This window comes from Musca domestica, unplaced genomic scaffold (genome assembly GCF_030504385.1).
Source record: "Musca domestica strain aabys unplaced genomic scaffold, Musca_domestica.polishedcontigs.V.1.1 93, whole genome shotgun sequence".
Lineage (NCBI taxonomy): Eukaryota > Metazoa > Arthropoda > Insecta > Diptera > Muscidae > Musca > Musca domestica.
In genome coordinates, this window is record NW_026712442.1 from 1245494 (window position 1) to 1269150 (window position 23657).

The window sequence follows — 23657 nt, forward strand, 5'->3', positions numbered from 1 at the left end:
GCTATACGAAGACGTAGACCTGCACAGACAATAATCTGTCATAGGCTGTAGTATCCACTATGAACATTAAATACAAAATTTGAAAAAAATTCCGGTGAATAATGTCGCTAAAATTAACAAAGTACCGAATATCGGGAGGTACAGTTATATGGGGCTATACGAAGACGTGGACCTGCACAGACAATTTTCTGTCATAGGCTGTAATATTCATTTCAAATCTCAAATACCAACTTTGAAAGAATTCCGGTGAATAATGTCGATAAAATCAACAAAGAACTGAATATCCGGAGGAACCGTTATATGGGGGCCATACGAAGACGTGGACCTGTACAGACAATTTTCTGTCTTAGGCTGTAGCATCCATTTCGAACTTCAAATACCAAATTTGAAACAATTCCGATGAATATTGTCGCAGAAATCATCAAAATGCCGAATGTCGGGAGGTATCGTTATATGGGGGCTATACCAAAACGTGGACCTACATGGCCTATTTTCAATACCGAAAGTCCTGGAGACATAATATATATTTGAGTAAAATTTTATCAATCTACTTCAATTCGTTCGGAAGCTAGAGTGATTTCCACAGACGGACAGACGGACAGACATCGCTAAATCGACATAGAATTTTATGCTGATCAAGAATATATATACTTTGTGGGGTCTATATTGTATATTTCGAGGTGTTACAAACGGAATGACAAACTTAATATACCATCCATACTATAGTGGAGGGTATAAAAACAAACGGTACTAAAAATATTTACTAACTCGGCATCCCGAAAACCTATAACAACACGCAAGCATGAGTGCACAAATTGTTGATTTTAACGCATTGTTTGATTACGATTTTTACTGCGTAGTGGCGCCAATGAATATAAGATAAGGTGTCGCGTGTGCAGACACTTTCTTGTGACTTTCACCGGACAAAACAGCGATAGTTTGCAGTTAGTTACTGGTCATACCATTTGCACTACACCAGTTTACGAGTGAGTATAAATCATATTGTAAAGAGATTTGATCGCTAAGTGGATTTGTGTGAAGAAAAAGCTTCACATCATCAGCTTACATTAAAATTTTGGAAAAACGAACTACGTTTGGAAGGTCATTTAGGTAAAGAACAAACAGTAATGGGCCCAAGTGACTTCCCTGGGGTAACCTGATGAAACAATAATATTCTTCGAAGAGACATCATTAAAAATAACTTTTTGTGTACGATTATGTAAGTAGGAGGATGTTGGGTTTAAAAGTGATGTTGGGAAACCCATTAAGTCTAGTTTTTGAAGCAAGAGCTTATGAACTACCGTATCAAAAACTTTGCTAAAATCAGTGAAAATAACGTTGCTTATTCACAAAACCTTTTTGAACTTGACAAACAAATGCTAATAGATTAGTAATTGTAGATCTACCTTTCATGAAACCGTGTTGACAAGGTGAAATTATGCTTTTTGTGTATTGTAATATTCTTCGTGTTACCAAAAGTTCGAAGAGTTTAGGAATGGCGCTTAATTTAGCGATACACCTATAATTATTTATGACACTCCTATTTCCTGATTTAGGGGGAATAACAAAGCTCGATCGCCAAAAGCATGGGAAATATCCTTTGTATAGGGAAAAATTAAAAATTTTAGTGAGAGGTACAGAAATTTCACTAGCGCAAGATTTTAAAATGTACGTTGGAACGCCGTCAGGACCTGGATAGAATGAGGAGCGTAGTGGTCTTAACCCATAGAAAACTTCGTCATCTGTCAGGATAATACGGGGAAAATGATTTAATTTCTCAATATTATAGCTGAAAGAACTATTAAAAATATTCTGGGTATAAGAAGATTGAAAAAACTCAGCAAATAAATTAGGAATCACTAAGTTGTCAGAAGATTCACTACTGCCAAGTTTCATACTACTGGGAAATTTTTGTGCCTTCCTTTTGGAATTTACAAATTTAAAAAAGTTTTTTTTAAATAAAATTAATTCCCATCTTACGGTAACGGGTGTAAAATAGTAATCATATTTGACTATTCTGAAATCATTCTGCCCTCAATTATGAGGTGGATAAAACTATTTTTAGCTATTTAATTTTTTTTAGTTTGACATGCCATGTTGTTCTGCTATATTTTGATTTGGCCTTTATTTGTCATCTTGGATTATAAGGGGTAGAGAAAGTTTTCAATGTAGGTCGATGTTCGGGGTAGTTCCCATATAAAGGTACCTTCTGATTTTATCATATTTCAAAGAATATGGCTAAAAATGTGTATTTGGGGGGGGGGGGGTGAATATCTTACACAAAAATTTTAACATATCTACAAATTTTAGAATTTTCCATGTAATAATACCCCCTCAAGTCCACCTTTTGGCCAACAAAAAGACCAACATGATTAGGGGGACTTATGAGGACTCTAATGCACAATCTGAGGTGCTAATGGGTTTAAAAAAGTAATTAACTTTGGCTATTCTTAAATCATTCAGCCCTCAATTATGAGGTGTACAAAATACAGTGAATTCCAAATTACTGCTCATTTGAATGGAAAATTTTGCTACGATTTTTACCATACTAATACATGGGGATAACATTTATATATACTTTTTAATAGATTTGTATAGCACATCCACGCATTTGAAGCCCACGGTGTAAATATTGAAGCCCACGGCTTAAATATGGGTACAGGTATTTTAAAACACTTTTAATCGACCAGTACGTGAACACTTATATCAGTCATATCTGTGAATGATTATGATTTGACAAATACGCATAATAGACAAAAACTACGGGCCGGAAACGCGGACCGGGCCAGCTAGTTGAACATAAATAAGACATTATTATATCTGAGGAATATAAGACTCTGTTAAAAATCTTAAAAATACCGATTGAAGCTGTTATTTTAGAGTCTATACGACAACATGGAAATTTTGTCATAAGCCATTACAATATTCAAATGTGAAACTAACAAAAATCGAAGGATAATGTAGCTTAAATCACCAAAATACCGAATATCGTTATATGGGGGCTATACGAAGACGTGGACCTGCACCTGTAGTATCCATTAATATATCTATATCTATAAAAGAGGAAAATGTTTGTATGTTTGTTTGTTTGTTTGTTTGTTTGTTTGTAATTTATGGACTCGAAAACCGCTGAATAGATTTTCCTGAAAATTTCCATATATACTGCAACATCGCCTGAAAGTAACATAGGCTATATACATTTTTGAATTTCCATTTGGAACTGGAGATATAGCATCGGAATCGGAGGTACCTCCCAAAAATTTATATTTTATATGCACATATCTATTGATTGGTTGAAGATACAGTCTCCAAATTTGGAATACGTAACGGAATTTGGAACAAAAATAAATTTGCCAAATTATATTGTAATCGGTTCAGATTTGGATATAGCTCCCATGTATATTTTCGACCGATTTCGTTCATTTGATGCCTCAAACACAATATGAATGTTCGATTCCAATGACATTTGGAATGTGTGACGGGATTTAATCCGAAAATAAATTCGTCAAATTATATTGAAATCGGTTCAGATTTGGATATAGCTCCCATATATATGTTTTCGGCCGATTTCAAGCATTTGATGCACCAAACACGCTATGTATCCCCAATTTCAATGAAATTTGAAACGTGTGATAGATTTTATCTAAAAAATTGATTTCCCAAATTATATTGAAATCGGTTCAGATTTGGATATAGCTCCCATATACATTTTCGGCCGATTTCATGTATTTGGTGGACCAAACACGACATGGATTTCCAATTGTAATGAAATTTAAAATAAGTAACGGAATTGGGAGCCAAAATGAATTTGTCAAATTAAATTGAAATCGGTTCAGATTTGGATATAGCTCCCATATATATTTTCGACCGATTTCATGTTTTTGATGCACCAAACACGCTATGTATCTCTAATTTCAATGAAATTTGGAATGTGTAGCGGAAATTAAAACAAATATACATTTGTCAAATTATATTAAAATCGGTTCAGATTTGGATATAGCTCTCATATATATTTTCGACCGATTTCATGTATTTTGTGCACCATACACGATATGTATGTTCGATTCCAAAGAAATTTGGAATATGTAACGGGATTTTGATTATGAGTGGCTAAATTTGGTACAAAAATAAATTTGACAAATTATATTCAAATACGCTCAGATGTGATTATAGCTCTCAAATATATACTCAGCCGATTTCACATATTTGATGCACCCAAAGCGAGAGGGACAAAATCTGGCACCAGCAAAAATTGCCAAATTATATTGAAATCAGTTGGGGTTTGGATATAGCTAACATATATATTTCGGCCGATTTCATACATATTATGCACCAAACACGATATATATGACCGATTCCAATGAAATTCAGAATGTGTGGCGGAATTTGGTTATAATAATAAATGTGATAAATTAATTGGAAATTAGTTAAGATTTGGATATAGCTCCCATATATATATTCTCGGCCGATTTCACATATTTGACGCACCGATTTCAATGAATTATGAAAGGTGTGGCGGAGTTTGGTGTAAAAGTAATTTTTTTAAAATTATATTTAAATCGGATCAGATTGGGATATGATTTTAATAAGAACCATTGACCCACAACGCCTTAGGCTAACACTAAAAAACAACACAACAATTTATTAGAAATACGCTTATTACGGCGAAGTATGTTGCTATCTCGAATTCACTAATTGCAATAGAAATGCCACTCAACTTCAAAAGATTGCAGTTTACTGCACGCTTGGTATTTGCTATGAAATAAATAAATCCAAAGGACAAACCCTTCGTGTATGCATGTCATGTTACTGCTTTTGTAATGATTTTGTTTATTAACGCATTAAATTAGTGCAATATTTTTTTTTTTAATTTTTAAATTTATTTTTCTTTATCCAACATATATTCGTAAATAAAATTTTGAATGCATATAAAATCAAAAGGGGTAGCGAAGCGCACCGGGTTCAGCTAGTATAATATAAATATATAAATATATAATATAAATCTATATCTATAAAAGAGGAAAATGTTTGTATGTTTGTTTGTTTGTTTGTTTGTTTGTTTGTTTGTAATTTATGGACTCGAAAACCGCTGAATAGATTTTCCTGAAAATTTCCATATATACTGCAACATCGCCTGAAAGTAACATAGGCTATATATATTTTTGAATTTCCTCTTGGAACTGGAGATATAGCATCAGAATCGGAGGTACCTCCCAAAAATTTAGATTTTATATGCACATATCTATTGATCGGTTAAAGATACAGTCTTCAAGTTTGGAATGCGTAACGGAATTCGGAACAAAAATAAGTTTGCCAAATTATATTTGTCAAATTATATTGAAATCGGTTCAGATTTGTATATAGCTCCCATATATATTTTCGGCCGATTTCAAGCATTTGATGCACCAAACACGCTGTGTATCCCCAATTTCAATGAAATTTGAAACGTGTGATAGATTTTATCTAAAAAATTGATTTCCCAAATTATATTGAAATCGGTTCAGATTTGGATATAGCTCCCATATACATTTTCGGCCGATTTCATGTATTTGGTGGACCAAACACGACATGTATTTCCAATTGTAATGAAATTTAAAATAAGTAACGGAATTGGGAGCCAAAATGAATTTGTCAAATTAAATTGAAATCGATTCAGATTTGGATATAGCTCCCATATATATTTTCGACCGATTTCATGTATTTGATGCACCAAACACGCTATGTATCTCTAATTTCAATGAAATTTGGAATGTGTAGCGGAAATTAAAAACAAATTTACATTTATCAAATTATATTAAAATCGGTTCAGATTTGGATATAGCTCTCATATCTATTTTCGACCGATTTCATGTATTTTATGCACCATACACGATATGTATGTTCGATTCCAAAGAAATTTGGAATATGTAACGGGATTTTGATTAGAAAATAAATTAGTCAAATTATATAAAAATCGGTTCAGATTTGGATATAGCTCCCATATATATTTTCCGCCGATTTCACATATTTGATGCACAAAACACGATACGTATTTCCGATTCCAATGAAATTCGGCATGAGTGATTAAATTTGGTACAAAAATAAATTTGACAAATTATATTCAAATATGCTCAGATTTGATTATAGCTCCCATATATATTCTCGATCGATTTCACATATTTGATGCACCCAAAGCGAGAGAGACAAAATCTGGCACCAGAAAAAATGCCAAATTATATTGAAATCAGTTGAGGTTTGGGTATAGCTAACATATATATTTCGGCCGACTTCATACATGTTATGCACCAAACACGATATATATGATCGATACCAAAGAAATTCAGAATGTGTGGCGGTATTTGGTTACAATAATAAATGTGACAAATTAATTGGAAATTAGTTAAGATTTGGATATAGCTCCCATATATATATTATCGGCCGATTTCACATATTTGACGCACCAATTTCAATGAAATATGAAAGGTGTGGCGGACTTTGGTGTAAAAGTAATTTTTTTTAAATTATATTTAAATCGGATCAGATTGGGATATGATTTTAATAAGAACCATTGACCCACAACGCCTTAGGCTAATACTATAAAACAACACAATAATTGATTTGAAATACGCTTATTACGGCGAAGTATGTTGCTATCTCGAATTCACTAATTGCAATAGAAATGCCACTCAACTTCAAAAGATTGCAGTTTACTGCACGCTTGGTATTTGCTATGGAATAAATAAATCCGAAGGACATCATGTTACTGCTTTTTTAATGGTTTTGGTTATTTACGCATTAAAGTAGTGCATTATTTTTTTTTTAATTTTTAAATTTGTTTTTTTTTTTTTTAACCAATATATTCGTAAATAAAATTATGAATGCATATAAAATCAAAAGGGGTAGCGAAGCGCACCGGGTTCAGCTAGTATATAATATAAATATATAATTTGGTTCATATAAATACCAAATTTGGTTCATTTCTTCTCGAAGGATGCTCCTTCCGGGGTGAGAAAACGATATCAAACTCGATGATTTCTATCGCTTTGTTGAGTCTTCTTAGTAATACTGCGGATAGTTTTTGCTTGCTGTATACAGCTGCAGCAAGTGTGCCGTACGTCTCTTTCTGTGTTTCTATGACCACCAAAACTCCAATATGTTGAAAAAACGATATGTAACATATCAATTAGTAGGGACAAATGCTTCCGTGAAAAGTTTAACGTGAAATTACAAGACAGCATCTGAAGGGTCAGCAAGTAGAAATATATTTGTGTATTGTGTATGGGAGTTTTTATACCCTACACCAAAACTTGTTCCCGTAGTTCCTTTTGATGATCTGCATAGAATCGAATCCGGAGTCGATTTATGCATGTCTGTCCACATATCCGATTTCAAGCTAATTGTTAAATGGGTAATACAAGCCCAAACTAAATGGCTCAAATTCAAATTTAGTAGAAATCGATTGAGAGGAGGACATTCCTCTCATATATTAGTTCCTTTGGACTTTAAATTATAAATATAATCATAGTTGGTATGATTTAATTCTCACAAATTCCCATTAAAACCTTTATGTGTTATGTGAAGCTCTACTAAATATGCAAAGTGATGTTGTTTATCATAAAGCCGGCCCGCTCGATTTTAAGACTTTCTTTACTGGTTTTGCCCTGAGTTACCGGTAGTCGGTTCTTCGGATTCATTTTCAAGAGAAACGCGTGGCATTTTACAATCGAACATGTAGACGAAATATGCTCGACGCATGACTACTACAATTTTTGTAGATTTATAAAACTGCTACATTGGAAGGTTCACACTTCGCAGTCGATATGTGGACAATTGCGACAATCTATAATAACTTAATGAACCATTTGAACTTTTCCTAGACTTCTCTGGCATTAGATTCATCCATGGTACAATAAGAAGGTAGAAAAGTTTCGTAAAACCACAGAAATACACCCCTAAAGCTATTCCCTCTTTCTGTCAGACTCATTCAAACTTATATACAAGTTGTTTTCATATTTTTTCCTCATTTTGAAAATGAGTTAAATAGCGCGAAAAATGAATGAAATGTCTGGATTTTCTCTCAAAAATATGATCCAAATTGTTTAATCTTTCAATACATAAAATTTGGAGAAGTCGGGCACACTTAGAAAAAAATTGTAATCAGCTTGTAGCTCTACCTTACCTTTTTATTGTACCATGGCTTCATCCGTTTTTTTTTTTCAATTTTATTGACAATTCATATTTATTGATAATAAAACTGACACCACTATTGCTACCAACAAACCACTAGTACTTGCAGTAACCTTGTTATACCCTCCACCATAGTATGGAGGGTATATTAAGTTTGTCATTCCGTTTGTAACACCCCGAAATACACATTTTAGACCCCCGCAAAGTATATATATTCTTGATCAGCGTAAAATTCTATGTCGATTTATCAATGTCAGTCCGTCTGTCCCTCTATCCGTCTGTCCGTCTGTGGAAATCACTCTAGCTTCCGAACGATTTGAAGTAGATTGATAAAATTTTGCTCAAATGTCTGTTATGTCTGCAGGACTTTTGGTATTGGCATTTTTCACCGGAATAGTTTCAAATTTGGTATTTGAAGTTCGTAATGGATACTACAGCCTAAGACAGAAAATTGTCTGTGCAGGTACACGTCTTCGTATAGCCCCCATTCAACGGAATTGTTTCAAATTTGGTATTTCAAGTTCGTAATGGATACTACAGCCTAAGACAGAAAATTTTCTGCGCAGGTCCACTTCTTCGTAAAGCCCCCACATAACGGTACCTCCCGATATTGGGTATTTTAATGATTTTAGGCACATTTTTCGCCAGAATTGTTTCAAATTTGATATTTGAAGTTCGTAATGGATACTACAGTCTAAGACAGAAGATTTTCAGTGCAGGTCCGCGTCTTTGTATAGCCCCCATATAACGGTACCTCCCGATATTCGGTATTTTGGTCCTATCGATATTATAACCGATTTTGTTTTACATGAAACGCTTTTTGACTGGCTTAAGTCATCGGCTGGCTTCGTTATGGGGGAACAAAAGAGTGTTAGGTTGACTTAGTTAGATTTTGGCCCTACGCTCTTTTGTTATTTTCCAAAGCATCCATCCGATGACTTAAGTCAGTCGAAACGCATTTTATGTATTCTCACCTTTTATGTGAGAGTACATAAAATACGTTTTTTACTGGTTTAAGTCGTCGGCTGGTTTTTACGTAAAATAACAAAGAAGCGTAGGGCAAAAATCGAACTGAGTCGACCCAAAACTCCTTTGTTCTTTTACGAACAAGCCAGCCGATGACTCAAGCAAGTCAAACAAGTAAAACAGCAGCTAAGTTCGAGCAGGCCGAGCTTTTCATACCCTCCACCATTCGGAAGGAATTTGAAAATTTCAAAACAAAAAATTCGTTGAAAAATAACGCTCAATTAAAAACCGTGGTGCTGGATAAGTAATTTTCTGCCATAGGCTGTAGTAACGATTCAAAACTTCAATAACGAAATTCAAACAAATCCGGTGAATAATGTCGCTAATATCACAAAATATCGAATAAAGGGAGGTACTCTTGAACAGGAGCTACACTAAGACGTGGACCTGCATAGACAATTTTCCGTCATAATTTGTAGTACCCATTATTATAAACAATTCTCTTTCAAGAAGTACTCACATACAACTCCTTGTGTAGAATTTCAGACAATTCCATTAAAAAATGTGTCTAAAATCATCGAAATACCGAATATCGGGGGTACCGTTACACGGGAGGCATTCTATATCTCGGACCGATATAGGCCATCTTCGTTCTGTGCAAAAGTTTAGCTTCCTATCTTAATTCGTTTTGACTTTAGCGTGACGGGCAAATGGAAGGACAGCACTAAATCGTCTTAGAATTTTACGCTGATCAAGAATATATATACTTTGTTGGGTCTAAAATTATTATTTCGATGAGTTACAAATGGAATATCGAATATTCCCTCCATATACTGCATATAGTGAAGGGTATAAAAAGTATTTTATATAATTTCACCTTAACAACATTACCATCGACGCCAGCTGCAAGGGCAATGAACTGTCAAATCAACATAAGAATTTAAATTTTTGAATGAAAAATTATTCAAATTTTTAAAAATTGTTAAAAATGCATATCATATCCAGCGAACGAAAATAAACTATTGGAAACGTTTGCAATCGTTTCGTTCTGTATTTACTCGAAGTACGAAATAAAACCGAAATTAAGACAAACAAACAATGTAAAAAACTAATATTAAGTTAAATTCATGACTTTTTATTCATTATACATCAAAAACATACAATGGAAAACGGTACAAAAAACAATACCTAGAATGACAGCTTTATATGTAACAGCCATCATTTCGCACAGCTATTCACAGCTATTCGCTCACAAACGATACAGCACGGCAACTCACTGCCGAAGTACATTAAGGCAATCGCATTGTTTGTGTATTTCTAGCATTGAAATGTTTGTGGTTTTGTTTGGAGTACAAAACGATTGAAAAAAGTTTAAATAATCGTTTCTTTTCGTTCGCTGATCATAACAACCTTCGATTGGCGTCATATAGGAAAACTAGCTGGCCCGGTCCGCGTTGCCGGCCCATAGTTTTTGTCTATTATGCATATTTGTCAAAGCATGATTATTCAAAGATATGAATGTTATAAATGTTCACGTACTGGTCGATTAGTTTTTAATTTTTAGTCAAATGAGCAGTAACTTGGAATTTACTGTACTTTGTACAACTCGTAATTGAGGGCTAATTGATTTAAGAATAGGCAAAGTTAATTACTTTTTTGAACCCATTAGCACCTCAGATTGTGCATTAGAGTCCTCATAAGTCCCCCTAACCATGTCGGTCTGTTTGTCCGCCAAAAGGTGGACTTGAGGGGATACTATTACATGGAGAAAATCCTAAAATTTGTAGATATGTTAAAATTTTTGTGTAAGATTTTCATCCCCAAATACTCATTTTTAGCCAAATCCTTTGAAATATGGTAAAATGCGAAACATCGACCTACATTGAAAACTTTCTTCTACCCCTTATAATCCAAGATGACAAATAGAGGCCAAATCAAAAATATAGCTATTTTACATCCATTACCGTAAGATGGGAATTAATTTTATTTGCCATTTAAATTGTAAGTTGGAGTCCATATTTTTCATCATAGTATAATTTAATGACGATTCAACAAATATTCGCTCCCGTGCTACTTTCTTATATTTGTAATTTGTTCATGTTTTCACAATTTATTTCATATAGATGTATATCCCAAATCTACGTTCCCAACCAATATTCTCTTGGGGGTTACAAATTCAATAGAATACAATTTTTTCTTTTCTGACCACACATTAGATGTGAAAGTGGACTTGGGGATATTCCAATGTGGGGACTTTACATGAATAAATTTCTATGTGGCAATTATCTGTACGATGGTTCCTTACCCCAGGGTAGCATAAATAAAATTTTTTAGTGGTCAAGACCAATATGGGCCCTACTCCGAAAATTTTATGCGAAGAGGTTCTCTACCCCCCTTAGAAACAAAGATGCCAAATAAGGGCCAAAAATAGAAGAAAATGGCGAAGACTCCAAAAATGGCTTAAATCATACGATGATTATTTATGATCGATATCATGACCTGCTAAAGCGATTTAAGGTATCTTAAATGTTCAGGCAGAATTTTTGGAAGGATAGAAATCCTTTTCTTACTAAAAGTCCCATTCGCTCTACTATTTTGCACCCTTTATATTTGGTATTTTACTGATTGTACTCCCAAAAATTTTTGCATTTTGAGCTCTCATTGGACGGATTATTGTCACATGAAAGAAGTAGGGCCACGCTTTGAAATAAGCCCCATTAGTCTTTTTCGGTCATTTTTGTTTGTTTAAATGTCTGCGCATCTTCCAGCTGAAACACAATGTAGGCCCTGGAGTTGAAAGGTAGATGTCAGTTACCATCGTATTTCGCACTTATTTCATTTTTTTGGTGAAAAATTGTATATAGTGAAAAATTATTCTTTATTTTGTTCACAAAAAATCCACTGAATTCATATGATATTACAAATTGAAAAAATTGACAAAAGAAGAATAACAAATTGAAAAAATCTTTAACTTGTTCGCTGATTTTTTACAGCAACTGTTTAAAGATCCTTACAAAGTTTGTCAATAGAATGTACTTTTATTTTAAAATTCAATTCCATTGGAATTTTTTTTCGATATTTTCCCGTTTTGAGAATTGTTGCAATGAGATCTCTTTTTTCGTGTTTCTTTTTAACGATTTTGAAAAAGTAATTTTCTTCTAACTTTGGTGTGACCGCATTAAATTATTTCGGTATCATCTATTCCGTTTCGCCACCACATAATTCGGTACTACACTTCCATGTAACCCGTTATCAATTTCAGTTCTCAAGAAATCAAGTCAATTAAATAAATTGGTATTAATATTCGAATTCAAAAATAAAATATAAAAAACACTACAAATGTACATTAGAAAAAAGTAAGTCAAAATGGAAAAAATCATGCAAAATAAAACATTACTATTGTACATTTCAAAAGTCAAAATGAAAATGTTAACATATCACATTTTTACGCGATTTTTTTGGATATTATCCTTTTCGGATAAGAGACAATTCCGAATTTGTATGAATCATTAAAATCAGTTCAGCGGTTCTTAAGTTATAAGCGTAGTAACTAACACAACTTTCATTTATATATATAGACTAGCTGAACCCGGTGCGCTTCGCTACCCCTTTTGATTTTATATGCATTCAAAATTTATTTACGAATATATGTTGGATAAAGAAAAATAAATTTAAAAATTAAAAAAAAAAATATTGCACTAATTTAATGCGTTAATAAACAAAATCATTACAAAAGCAGTAACATGACATGCATACACGAAGGGTTTGTCCTTTGGATTTATTTATTTCATAGCAAATACCAAGCGTGCAGTAAACTGCAATCTTTTGAAGTTGAGTGGCATTTCTATTGCAATTAGTGAATTCGAGATAGCAACATACTTCGCCGTAATAAGCGTATTTCTAATAAATTGTTGTGTTGTTTTTTAGTGTTAGCCTAAGGCGTTGTGGGTCAATGGTTCTTATTAAAATCATATCCCAATCTGATCCGATTTAAATATAATTTTAAAAAAATTACTTTTACACCAAACTCCGCCACACCTTTCATAATTCATTGAAATCGGTGCGTCAAATATGTGAAATCGGCCGAGAATATATATATGGGAGCTATATCCAAATCTTAACTAATTTCCAATTAATTTATCACATTTATTATTATAACCAAATTCCGCCACACATTCTGAATTTCATTGGAATCGGTCATATATATCGTGTTTGGTGCATAATATGTATGAAATCGGCCGAAATATATATGTTAGCTATATCCAAACCCCAACTGATTTCAATATAATTTGGCAATTTTTGCTGGTGCCAGATTTTGTCCCTCTCGCTTTGGGTGCATCAAATATGTGAAATCGGCTGAGTATATATTTGAGAGCTATAATCACATCTGAGCGTATTTGAATATAATTTGTCAAATTTATTTTGTACCAAATTTAGCCACTCATAATCAAAATCCCGTTACATATTCCAAATTTCTTTGGAATCGAACATACATATCGTGTATGGTGCACAAAATACATGAAATCGGTCGAAAATATATATGAGAGCTATATCCAAATCTGAACCGATTTTAATATAATTTGACAAATGTATATTTGTTTTAATTTCCGCTACACATTCCAAATTTCATTGAAATTAGAGATACATAGCGTGTTTGGTGCATCAAAAACATGAAATCGGTCGAAAATATATATGGGAGCTATATCCAAATCTGAACCGATTTCAATTTAATTTGACAAATTCATTTTGGCTCCCAATTCCGTTACTTATTTTAAATTTCATTACAATTGGAAATCCATGTCGTGTTTGGTCCACCAAATACATGAAATCGGCCGAAAATGTATATGGGAGCTATATCCAAATCTGAACCGATTTCAATATAATTTGGGAAATCAATTTTTTAGATAAAATCTATCACACGTTTCAAATTTCATTGAAATTGGGGATACATAGCGTGTTTGGTGCATCAAATGCTTGAAATCGGCCGAAAACATATATATGGGAGCTATATCCAAATCTGAACCGATTTCAATATAATTGACGAATTTATTTTCGGATTAAATCCCGTCACACATTCCAAATGTCATTGGAATCGAACATTCATATTGTGTTTGAGGCATCAAATGAACGAAATCGGTCGAAAATATACATGGGAGCTATATCCAAATCTGAACCGATTACAATATAATTTGGCAAATTTATTTTTGTTCCAATTCCGTTACGTATTCCAAATTTGGAGACTGTATCTTCAACCAATCAATAGATATGTGCATATAAAATATAAATTTTTGGGAGGTACCTCCGATTCCGATGCTATATCTCCAGTTCCAAATGGAAATTCAAAAATGTATATAGCCTATGTTACTTTCAGGCGATGTTGCAGTATATATGGAAATTTTCAGGAAAATCTATTCAGCGGTTTTCGAGTCCATAAATTACAAACAAACAAACAAACAAACAAACAAACAAACATACAAACATTTTCCTCTTTTATAGATATAGAAGACATATACACATCTACAAATTTTTGGAGAAAGATTTAAAAAGTTTTTGACATGTCAATTTTTCCAATCGTTGATGCATCTACCTGTATTCTTCTACCATGGTTCAATAAGAAAGGCTGCTCAACTTCATGGCCCAAGGCCTATATAAGGTCGGCCAGGAAGCGAATTGGTAAAAAATACAGTTCTGTCTGTTAATTTTAATGTCAATTTTTGTTTTTTTCTAACCATCACGGCAAATTTGTTAATTGTCAACAAAGTAAAACAAAAGCAGAAGGAAAACATCATGTATCAGAATAGGTGTGTCTGGTTACCCTAAAATTTGTAACAATTGTTACAAAATTTTACTGGAAGTCGTCTGCAAAAGAGAGCGGTTGGAGAGAGAAATTTTGACAGTTCTTTCAGTGAGAGTTTGCAAATTCTTGCTGGACAAATTTCTTCTTGCAATCTCTTGCAACTCTTCTTTTTCTCATTCATCGACATTCAATCAGATGTTTTCTATAGTTTATTTATTTCTTTTTGTGATTTTAATTTGAAAATATTGTTTTGGAATTAGCAAGACTAATTGTTTTTGGAGAACAACTTTACAAAATGTGAAAAAAATAAATGTTAATATGTAATAAGAAAATAAAAGACTATTTCCAACAATTTTAGACAAATGTCATTAGCAACAGGTTTAAAGGATTCCGCGGAACGCATTAAATCTATCTTCCTTATATTGGTCATATTTCTATTTTATTGTCAATTTCCTTTTTATTTATAAAACTTGTGAAATTGGTGGTGGTCCCTTTCGTTTAATTCTTTTAATGGGGACAAATTGGTTTGTTTTGACAAATCAGCTGATTAGTTGGAAGCTTCTGCAGGAATACCGTCTGTTTACTTTTCGTAATTTCCTTGCAAAAGAGAGTAAAACTACCTTGCTCTCTCAGAAAGATGTTGCTGGACAATTCCTGCAGGAAAAGTAACCAGACACAACTAATGTCGACTTTTGTGTGGGAGGTACCAGAAGGAGTACACAGGAACCTACCATATTCACAACAGATTTGTATAATATTGGAATGTGTGAATTTTAGATTAAATAAGATGATAGTTATGCATTTTACGAGGGATAAAATTATTCAAAATTTTCACCCTTTGTGGGAGAGGTACTTGAGAGAGTAGACTGATATCGTCCTAGCACTGATATGGTTATTGGGATGCACTGAGTTTGAACTAAATTGGAAGATCTGTATTTGTTGTATTAGGTAAATTATTTTCTTTGAAATTGTTGGCCTTTTGTGAGGTAGGTACCAGTAGGATTGCACCAATACTGCTCATCTACGAACTCGATCTAAGTCTTCTAAAAATCGGGGGCTCCCTTCGAGAGTTATCGTGCGCATCAAATGGATGGACGGACAGATACCTCTAGATCGATTCCAAATGTCCTGAAACAGAGTTGGCCCCAAGAGACCTAGGGTCTCGAACCCTTGTTTCAATGAGACTCGTTTTGGCCATATCAAATGTTATACCTATTAATTATTCATACATGGTGATATAAAAAACTGCAACAAAGTCAAACGCCATAATTGTTACATATTTTTAAAAATTTATTGAATGAATGCCCGAATGTAGTTCTGCGGTATTTTGGCCCATTCCCGGCGAAGCGCTTGATCGAGGTGATCGACACTTTGGTAAATTTTAGAGCCAACCTTGCTTTTCAAAATACTCCAGACATAATAGTCCAACAGATTAGTATCCGGAGATTTTGGTGACCATTGTCCGCTGGAAATGAAGCGAGGAACCTCATTTTGTAACCATTCTTGGGTGGCGCGTGCTGAGTGCGATGGTGCTGAGTCCTGCTGGAATGTCCAAGGTCTGCGGCCAAAATGTTTGCGTATCCATGGCTTTAAAACGCCCTCCAGAATATTTCACCACATGAGCAACGTCGAAGTGTTCAGAGCATACAGAAAACGTTGCTTAAAATTCTACCTGGCAAACGTTACTTCCTTCCGCCCTCGACACTTCATCCTTTGGAACCGAAAAAAATTTACCCCTTCTTAGAACGACCTTCTTTCTGTATATTTGGCAAATTCTCATTTGCAAATTCACAATTTTTCCTGTTTATTTATAATTTATATAGATTTGTCTTCAAATTCCTTTAATAATTTAAATTATTTCGAAATTTTTTGACAAGAACAAGGTAGATTTAACAGGTAACCGCATCGGCGAATTGCTACAACAAAGCAACTTTCGTGATACCCTTAAATGTCAAAATTGGCATCTAAGGCGAAAAACATAGATTCGCCATCGTTGCGGCAAATTTGATTCAACCAATCAGAAACGAGGTGTTTGTTTACATTTTATTTTGTGTGCCTCTCGTCGTAAACGAACGTTGCAATAAAAGTTTTTATTGTAAAACAAATAAGAGTAAAATAATTATTAATTGTAGTATTGCGATATTTTTTAAACCAAGAAATTTATAATGACTATATTTTACTGGTTTAAACCGAAAGTTTTCCAGAACTGCAAATGGCAAGAGTCGAATTCTTGCACTACTTCCCGTGATGTGCTTTGGGAATCTTTGATGTTGAGGCTAACTTAATTCTTAAAGCTGCACTCCATTCTAACCTCCTTCCTTCATTTTCTTTTAATTTTTTACTGGTTTCACTCTAAACTTGCTCTTAAATTATTTTAAATATTATAAAAAAGGTACTTTAGGGAAGACAACATAAACAAATTTGTTGTTGCATTCATTAGGGCGAATTCTTCATTACAAAAATTTCTTTTGACATTTAATGGTGCCGTCAGCTGGGCTGATGCGATTACCTAGTACACCTACCTTGGCCATGACATTTAAATTTTGAGAGAAACATTCTTTTCGGCAACCTATTTCTGTTCAGCAAACAATTTATTTTCAACAAGCTGCTGGTACAGCGAGAGAAAGGGGTAGAGATTTCAGATTTCTTCCTTTGAGTATATTTCGTTGCTTAGGACTCGACATTGGCATTTAAATTCAAATACTGATGTTTGTAATATTTTCCGGTCATTTTTAGAATAAATGGAAAATAACTTTGACGTCTATTGTAGTTGTCAGGCGAATTCAAAATATGCTAACAGAAAATGTAGTTTTCAGCTGGGCTTACTTGTCGACCTTATAATTGGCCCATGCTCAACTTCAAAGAGATTTACAACTTCAAAGAAAATACAACTCTGTGCTGGAGTCTTTAGGTACAAGAACATAAGAAGCTTCAAGTCATGGCTAGGCATATTTTGTGACATTTCATAAAGGAATTACAGAGCCGTACTAAAATCTCGCCGTCGTTTTCCATTATAAGGGCGGAAATACATAAAGCGCATATTTGGCAGGCTCCTTCGTTTAGGAGTTTTAGGTTGACTTAGTTCGATTTCGGTCCTAGGCTCCTTGGTCATTTCCGAAGAAGCCAGCGAGATAAGCGCTTTATGTATTCACACCTTAATTTGCATTAATGTACCTACCCATGGCACCCCTTTTGGTTGACGTTCGGTATATTAATCTATATCTAAATATTATATATAGCCGTTTTCAACTGATTCCATTACCAACGAACTACAATTAATTGATATATATACATATATATATATATAGGTTTTTAAAGAACAAAATATTGGCCCCGCCTACTTTTACTCCCACTATTTCGATTTATCTCGGTTTCAACATTATTACAACTTTCCTAAGTATTTATTTGGGGGCTGAGGAACTGACCACGCCTACTTTTTAATCTATTTATAAACCAATTGAATCCGTTGAGGCCGGCTGGAACTATTTGGATTTTTTTTTTAAATATACATTCTACCCCATTTTAGGTTTTTATGCCAAAAAAAGTGACCACGCCCAATTTTGCGCCCATTTTTTCGATTTATTGAAAATCCTAATATTTGCCAAAATCATGAAGATATCTGTTCCCTTAAAAGTAACCTTAAATCATAGGTAACATTATACGGGCACTATGTGCTATCGCCATTAATTACATTACGCCGCAGACAATCTTCGGGTTAGGATTTTTTTCGATTGGTAAATAAAAATCCCAAGAGGGGTTCCCGGATCTAAAGAGTCCATTTTATATAGCTTAACAATACACAAAGGGCCGCAAATATTTTGCCCTATACTCCGCAAAAGTTACGAAAAAGTTTTAAATTTGATAAAGTCCTAGGGGTTACATGAAGAATCATTTGTACAAAATATGTGCCAGGTTGGTTTACATTGTGATATAGCCCCTTTCAAATTCCTCAATGTTGGTAATTTGAGATTTTAGAAAGAAAAACAAATTCTTTTAAATATTATAAGTATGCTTCATTATAACTCTTATGTGAAGGTATCCGGTGGTTTAGCTATTACCAGGGTCTTGGTCACATTTTTTCAATTGATTTTGGCTTATTATTTGGCATCTACCTTTTTCGAGGGTTTTGATTATATTTTCGAATCGATTTGACTTAAAATGTGTGTTTAGGCTACTTTGGATCTATTATAAAGAGCAAAGGTATACTTTTTAATATATATGCTATATTATTTAGGTTTTTAACTCTCAAACTAAAACCTCTTACTGAATCAGGTTTTTTGAAAGACGTCTTTATTTCTATTTAATCGAGTCATCATTTATACTAAAAATTGTGCCACTTATGTGAGCCAGATTTGGGAATTATTATGCTTTAAAAACTATGCATTAAAGACTAAAACTACGGGCCGGCAAAGCGGACTGGGCCAGCTAGTTTCATATAAATTTTCTTGCAAAATATGATATTTTTGCCCAATATCAAAATTTTAATCAAAACGAACGCAACATGCAGTTAATACAATTTGAAACTTCTGCGAAATCATTTGCTCGGTTCTAGAACCAGAATTTTTCGATATCATAAAGAAAATATTTTTTTTTTCTTCGACTACCCATACCGGACTATTGTATGCAGATTTTAAAAATCTGATAATTCCGTTTGTAGCATTTATTTAATTACTTTGTAGACAATGGCATCAATTAAATATGGATACGATTTCTACGATTATTTGTTTTGGGATGCATGACTAAAGTATAAAAGTATAGATTTTTTATAGGTCAAAATTGCCTTTAATATTTTAAATTGATAGAATGTGTACTAACAAGCGGTTAACCAATTGTTAGTACACATTCTATAGTTATAGTTTGGACGTTTTTCTTCTATACTGTGTGCCGAATTTGAAATTATATGCGCAAGAAGCCAATTTTGTTATAACGAACTCAAAATTCAGCTACAAAAATATGTAAAACTAAAGCGTTAAATTGAAAAATGGTGTCTTCTCCATCACAATGCATTAAAAACAATACTTAAGATATCTTCTTGTGTGAATGCATAGGATTTAAGTTTCCTGCATACTGTATAAAGTTCGCAATTGCTCTTATTCTTTCACCATATAAGAAAAGACAAATAAAGTGATTGATTTGGTAAACGTTCGTTGGCATTTAAAATATGCACAACTTTTCTTTCGTCTTCCTTGTGGATTGTTCTTTGGAAAGGCACTTTTGTTCTTCTTTTAAAACGTTCAATTCAATTTTCTTTGCCTCTAGCTTCTGTTTTAGGCGGCAGCAAATTTCAGATTTCTCATCAGCGTTACGTTTCAAGGATTTTTCAACTTCTAATATTTCCCGTTCTTTACGACGAATATCATCTGCTACCTTTACACTTTCAACATTAAGAGATTTGGATGTATGGCTTTGTAATGATTTTTTTGGTATTGCTGATTTGCCTTTTGGCGTTGGCAATGCTAAAACATTATCATTTATAAATGAAAATACATCAACCCTTTTTGCAGCTTTTTCGCAAACCTTAGCACTCATTGCTAATTGCTTCTTTTGTTCTCTTTCCATTTTCTTTTCGGCATCGAACAAATCTTTGTCACCATTCGCTGCTTCACGGAGATCCATGCAATGATCAAGTGACCTTCCAGGAGGCAGTATTAGTGCAGATACTGGTGTTATTATGCCTCTACCATTAGTACCCAAACCTGACCCATAAATATAGCCCATCTTAGCCATTATTTTCGAGCCGATACCCTTAAACGAAATATTAATATATTAGTTTTTGTATGTAAATTTCAGCAAAAGGTTACCCTTGTATGCTTCTCCCAAGCTCCGAGAGGTTGTGATAATTCATACGTTAAGGCATTATTGAGACTTATATAACTGTCATAAAATTGGGACGTATCACCCGCGTCGCTATCTGCATCATCACTTGAAGTGTCATCTTCTGAATTTTCAAAAAATTTAGGATATATATATATACACACACACACACATATATATATATATATATATATATATATATATATATATATATATATATATATATATATATATTGCTTTTTTTAACTAACAACAATTTCATACCATAAATAGGTAACAAATTTTCAAATTTTAAATCTTGCTCTTTGTGCTCCCTCTTGGCGTTATCTAAACGAACTCGGCATTCTTTTTCCACGAAGTTTGCACATAGTACACGTCCTCTTTGCCAGAGTCCGTCCTCCATTTTGGCCAAAACAACACAATTCCTTGACAATCGGGAAAAATCTGGTTCAGTATATTCACGCAAAGCTGACGCCGAAACTACTTCGCCGTGGGAATAATGACAATTTTCACTGTCAAAACGACACTCTCCTTCCAAAAAATAAGAGCAAGGGAGCATTTCTTTGTGAGTGGGGTTTGTGAAAAGAATGCGAAATTTAACATCAACATTGCCATCAACATCAATAGGGGCTTCCTTTTCAATGCTACAAATTATAGCATTGTGGTATTCAACAGCGCCCCACGCATGTTTATGTGGAGCACTGCATTTCTCTCCGACCATGTTCTGATATCCTTCCTACATTTGAACAAAAATCTTGATGTCATGCGGATATTATAAGAACTGTTTAGAATTGGTACCTTCAGCTTTTTCAAACCGTCATCAATTTCCTGCATTTCGTTCATAAATTGCTTGAATTCTTCATCTATTTCATTCTTCTTTCTTGAATTTTCGCAAGGTTGTTCTTCATCTTTGGAAAATTGTGTAAGGGCTATAAGTTCGATCAAGTTTTCCTTTAGGGCCAGTAGTTCTAGACGTTCACTTTCATTTTGGCTTGCTGATAATGATTGCTCAACAGTAAGTAGCTATAAAAATACATATATAACATATATAAACAAAATGTTTGTTAGCTTTCAATGATTCTTATACAAAAATTCATATTCTTTTAGTCCTCAATTAAAATCGTTTAAAGATCTTTTCCCAACACAAATATTCTGATTTCCATATCGCATTGTTAAAGACTGACAGAAATAACAGAGCGAATTTTACGGAAGAATTAGTTCATCAACGTCAATGATAGCAAACTTCATAAGTCCTGGCGGCGAAACACGAACCAAAGAATGTTCTTTTTTTAGCACTTATCACAAATGGAGAAAATATGAGGCCTCAAAATGAGATTTACCTGTATTTCATATTGCTCCATTCTAGAAACATTAAACATTCAAGACTGTGTTATGTTTTCTGTTTTCTTAATTTGGGATGAAATGACAAAAACATTAACTGGATATAAAATTAAAAGCGTCCCCAACAATCAGCGTTCGAAAGTAAACATTATGGTACTGTATTGTTGTGTTCTTTACTGTACCGAGGTGGAGTGGTATTCTACGATAGAAGAAAACACCTGCGTGAAGTTAGCAACGTTGCTAACTATCGATAACATCGAATTTCCCCAAAACTACAGGGCGACTCAGAACATCGAAATTTCACATTTAATACCTTTTTTCAACTGTGCGTCAGAGAAAAAACCTGGAACCGATTTGAAAACAAAATTAATTTATAAAATTATAAATGAAAAAGTCCATGAAATAAACAAATTTTGTTCCATAATGAATTCTCATACCCCAGTTATAATTCCATACATAACATCGCAAATCAGTTCGTGATACAACAACATTTTCAAATACTGATATTTCACTGGTGGTCGTGACGGAAATCTGCCTCTGGAAGCCTCCATATTAAAACGTCCAGAAAACTGTGAATGCCAAATGTAAGTGGGAGCCCTTACGAGTATTTTGGCATATAAAATGTTCTCCAAGTCAGTTTGTGGTAGAACAAAATTTCCAATTTTCTGATATTCCACTGGTGGTCAGGACGGGAATCTGGCTCTGGAAGCCTCCATATAAAAACGTCTAAAAAACTGTGAATGCCAAATGAAAGTGGGAGCCCTTACGAGTAAAATTGTAAAATTGCCAAACTGTCACAATTTTTTCCACCATAGTATAGAGGGTATATTAAGTTTGTCACTTCGAATATACATTTATGACTCCACAGAGTATATGTATTCTTCATCAGCATAAAATTCTATGTCGATTTAGCTAACCTGTATTTTTCTACCATGGGTAAACCGTGTGTAGAAGAATACAGGTAGTGGCATCGACGCAGCTGCTGGGACAATGAATTGTCAAACCAATTTTGGAATTGAAAATGTTAAATTAAAAATAATTTGGTTCCTCTTTTATTGAGCTTAGAAACTTGTCACTTGGGTAAAAAAGTTTATTTGCCATAGAAGTTATTTTTAAAATAACTTCTGGGGAGAATATCCCAGACAAAAAACAAGGGAACTGATGAGGATTGGTGGCTCTTTCCGAAACGTAGCCAGATTCCATCGTTCTCCTCTAATAAACAAACGCTGTTTTTATAAAAACAACAATAAAAGTATTAAACCTGGCCATTTTGTAACAACAAAGTTATTGAAATTTGTAAAAATTGTTGAAAAATACATATCATAACAACCTCCGATTTGCATGGGTATAAGAATACATATAAAAATCTACTTATTTTTGACAAAACATTTAAAATTTTTGACATATCAATATTCCCAAGCTTTGCTGCATCCACCTGTATTCTTTTACCATGATTTAACCCGCCGAATCTATGAAACCCAGTGAATTAATCATCCATAGTCTAAACGTACCATTCATTGTACAATCGTGTGTTCTAACTCCAAAGCATGGTAGAAGAATATATCGACACAGC

At 33.7% G+C, this 23657-nt stretch overlaps 1 protein-coding gene across 2 annotated transcripts; it reads right to left on the minus strand.

The window, feature by feature from the left end:
• Positions 1 to 19628: 19628 nt before the first annotated feature.
• LOC131807019 (zinc finger CCCH-type with G patch domain-containing protein-like) lies at positions 19629 to 22289 on the minus strand. 2 transcript variants are annotated; one of them, XM_059132042.1, is made up of 6 exons: positions 22084 to 22289; positions 21542 to 21766; positions 21008 to 21479; positions 20731 to 20867; positions 20447 to 20674; positions 20112 to 20385 (listed from the first exon to the last, which is right to left on the minus strand). In XM_059132042.1, the coding sequence occupies exons 1-6, from the start codon at positions 22120 to 22122 to the stop codon at positions 20299 to 20301; spliced, it is 1188 nt and encodes a 395-aa protein (XP_058988025.1). In that variant the 5' UTR covers positions 22123 to 22289; the 3' UTR covers positions 20112 to 20298. The 2 variants fall into 2 exon arrangements, with proteins under 2 accessions (XP_058988024.1, XP_058988025.1); XM_059132041.1 differs by having other exon boundaries at positions 19629 to 20674; positions 22084 to 22287.
• Between the last annotated feature and the right edge of the window lie 1368 nt (positions 22290 to 23657).

Bases quoted from the DNA above. Each gene is read 5' to 3' on its own strand.
- LOC131807019 (XM_059132041.1), bottom strand. From the start codon at position 22,122: ATGTTTAATGTTTCTAGAATGGAGCAATATGAAATACAG. The intron at 21,767-22,083 runs GTAAATCTCATT...GTATTTTTATAG, and splicing joins TGGAGCAATATGAAATACAG to CTACTTACTGTTGAGCAATC. The intron at 20,675-20,730 runs GTAACCTTTTGC...ATTTCGTTTAAG, and splicing joins CTTGGGAGAAGCATACAAGG to GGTATCGGCTCGAAAATAAT.